Source organism: Apis dorsata, unplaced genomic scaffold, assembly GCF_000469605.1.
Source record: "Apis dorsata unplaced genomic scaffold, Apis dorsata 1.3 scaffold_642, whole genome shotgun sequence".
Taxonomy (NCBI): domain Eukaryota; kingdom Metazoa; phylum Arthropoda; class Insecta; order Hymenoptera; family Apidae; genus Apis; species Apis dorsata.
Window position 1 is genome coordinate 15,922 of NW_006263833.1, and position 799 is coordinate 16,720.

Sequence of the window (799 nt, forward strand, 5' to 3'; positions counted from 1 at the left end):
GAACTACGTCCTGTAACTCCTTTAACAAAACTGCGTAAATCTGGACTTGCTGGATGTTCTCTTCTTGTGCGACCAGGCACTTCTTCCGCTAGATCTTGACATCCCATTAACCTTACCTAAAATTTCAAGTGAATATATTAATTTATCATCGCATAAAGATTACACGAGATTATCATTATTTAAATTACCTCTAATTGTCCAGTAACGGCAGCACATCTTGAAACCGAAGCAGGCACCGTAGCTTTACCCTCCAGAGGGCCGCGAAATGGTTGTAACGACGTGTAAGTTACAGGAACCGGGCTAGCTGATTGCACACTAGCCAATTCTCTCTTCAATTGAGCAGCAGTACCACTGTCAGGTGGTAATTCTTGCCTTCTGAGTTCAAGGGATAATCTCAGCAGATCCAACTTTCTACTCGATTCTGCAAGACTTGCTTGAGCCTGAAGTAATTCAAAAGATGATAAAAAAAAAACGAAACGTAATCTTGAATAAATTTTTATAATGGTAGGAATAATTGATTCAAGTGTGATTACTAATATAATCAACATTTATTAACAGCATTAACAGCATAAATAATTGTATTTATTTGTTAGCTTACATAAATGCTTTATATTCAGCAGAATGTTTTAGCAATTTATAACAATCATAAATAGAAAAAGATAATGAGTATGGAATATTGTACTCAATAAATATAACTTAACACACGTTTATATATTACAAAACACAACCTTTATGATAGTTTCAATGAATTTTCATCGTGAAACATAAAATATATACTATTTAAAAAAAAAAAAAAAAA

The 799-nt window shown here is 33.0% G+C and overlaps 1 protein-coding gene across 1 annotated transcript in view; it reads right to left on the bottom strand.

Annotated features, from left to right (window-relative positions):
- The window catches only part of LOC102671330 (serine/threonine-protein kinase N), a 35,188-nt gene that overhangs the window by 5,271 nt on the left and 29,118 nt on the right, over positions 1 to 799 (bottom strand). Inside the window, exons 7-8 of the mRNA XM_006621854.2 lie at positions 189 to 440; positions 1 to 116 (exon numbers count right to left, since the gene is read on the bottom strand). The exon at positions 1 to 116 is cut by the window's left edge and continues 5 nt beyond it. Coding sequence (XP_006621917.1) covers positions 1 to 116; positions 189 to 440 — 368 coding nt within the window. The remainder of the gene's footprint in view (positions 117 to 188; positions 441 to 799) is intronic.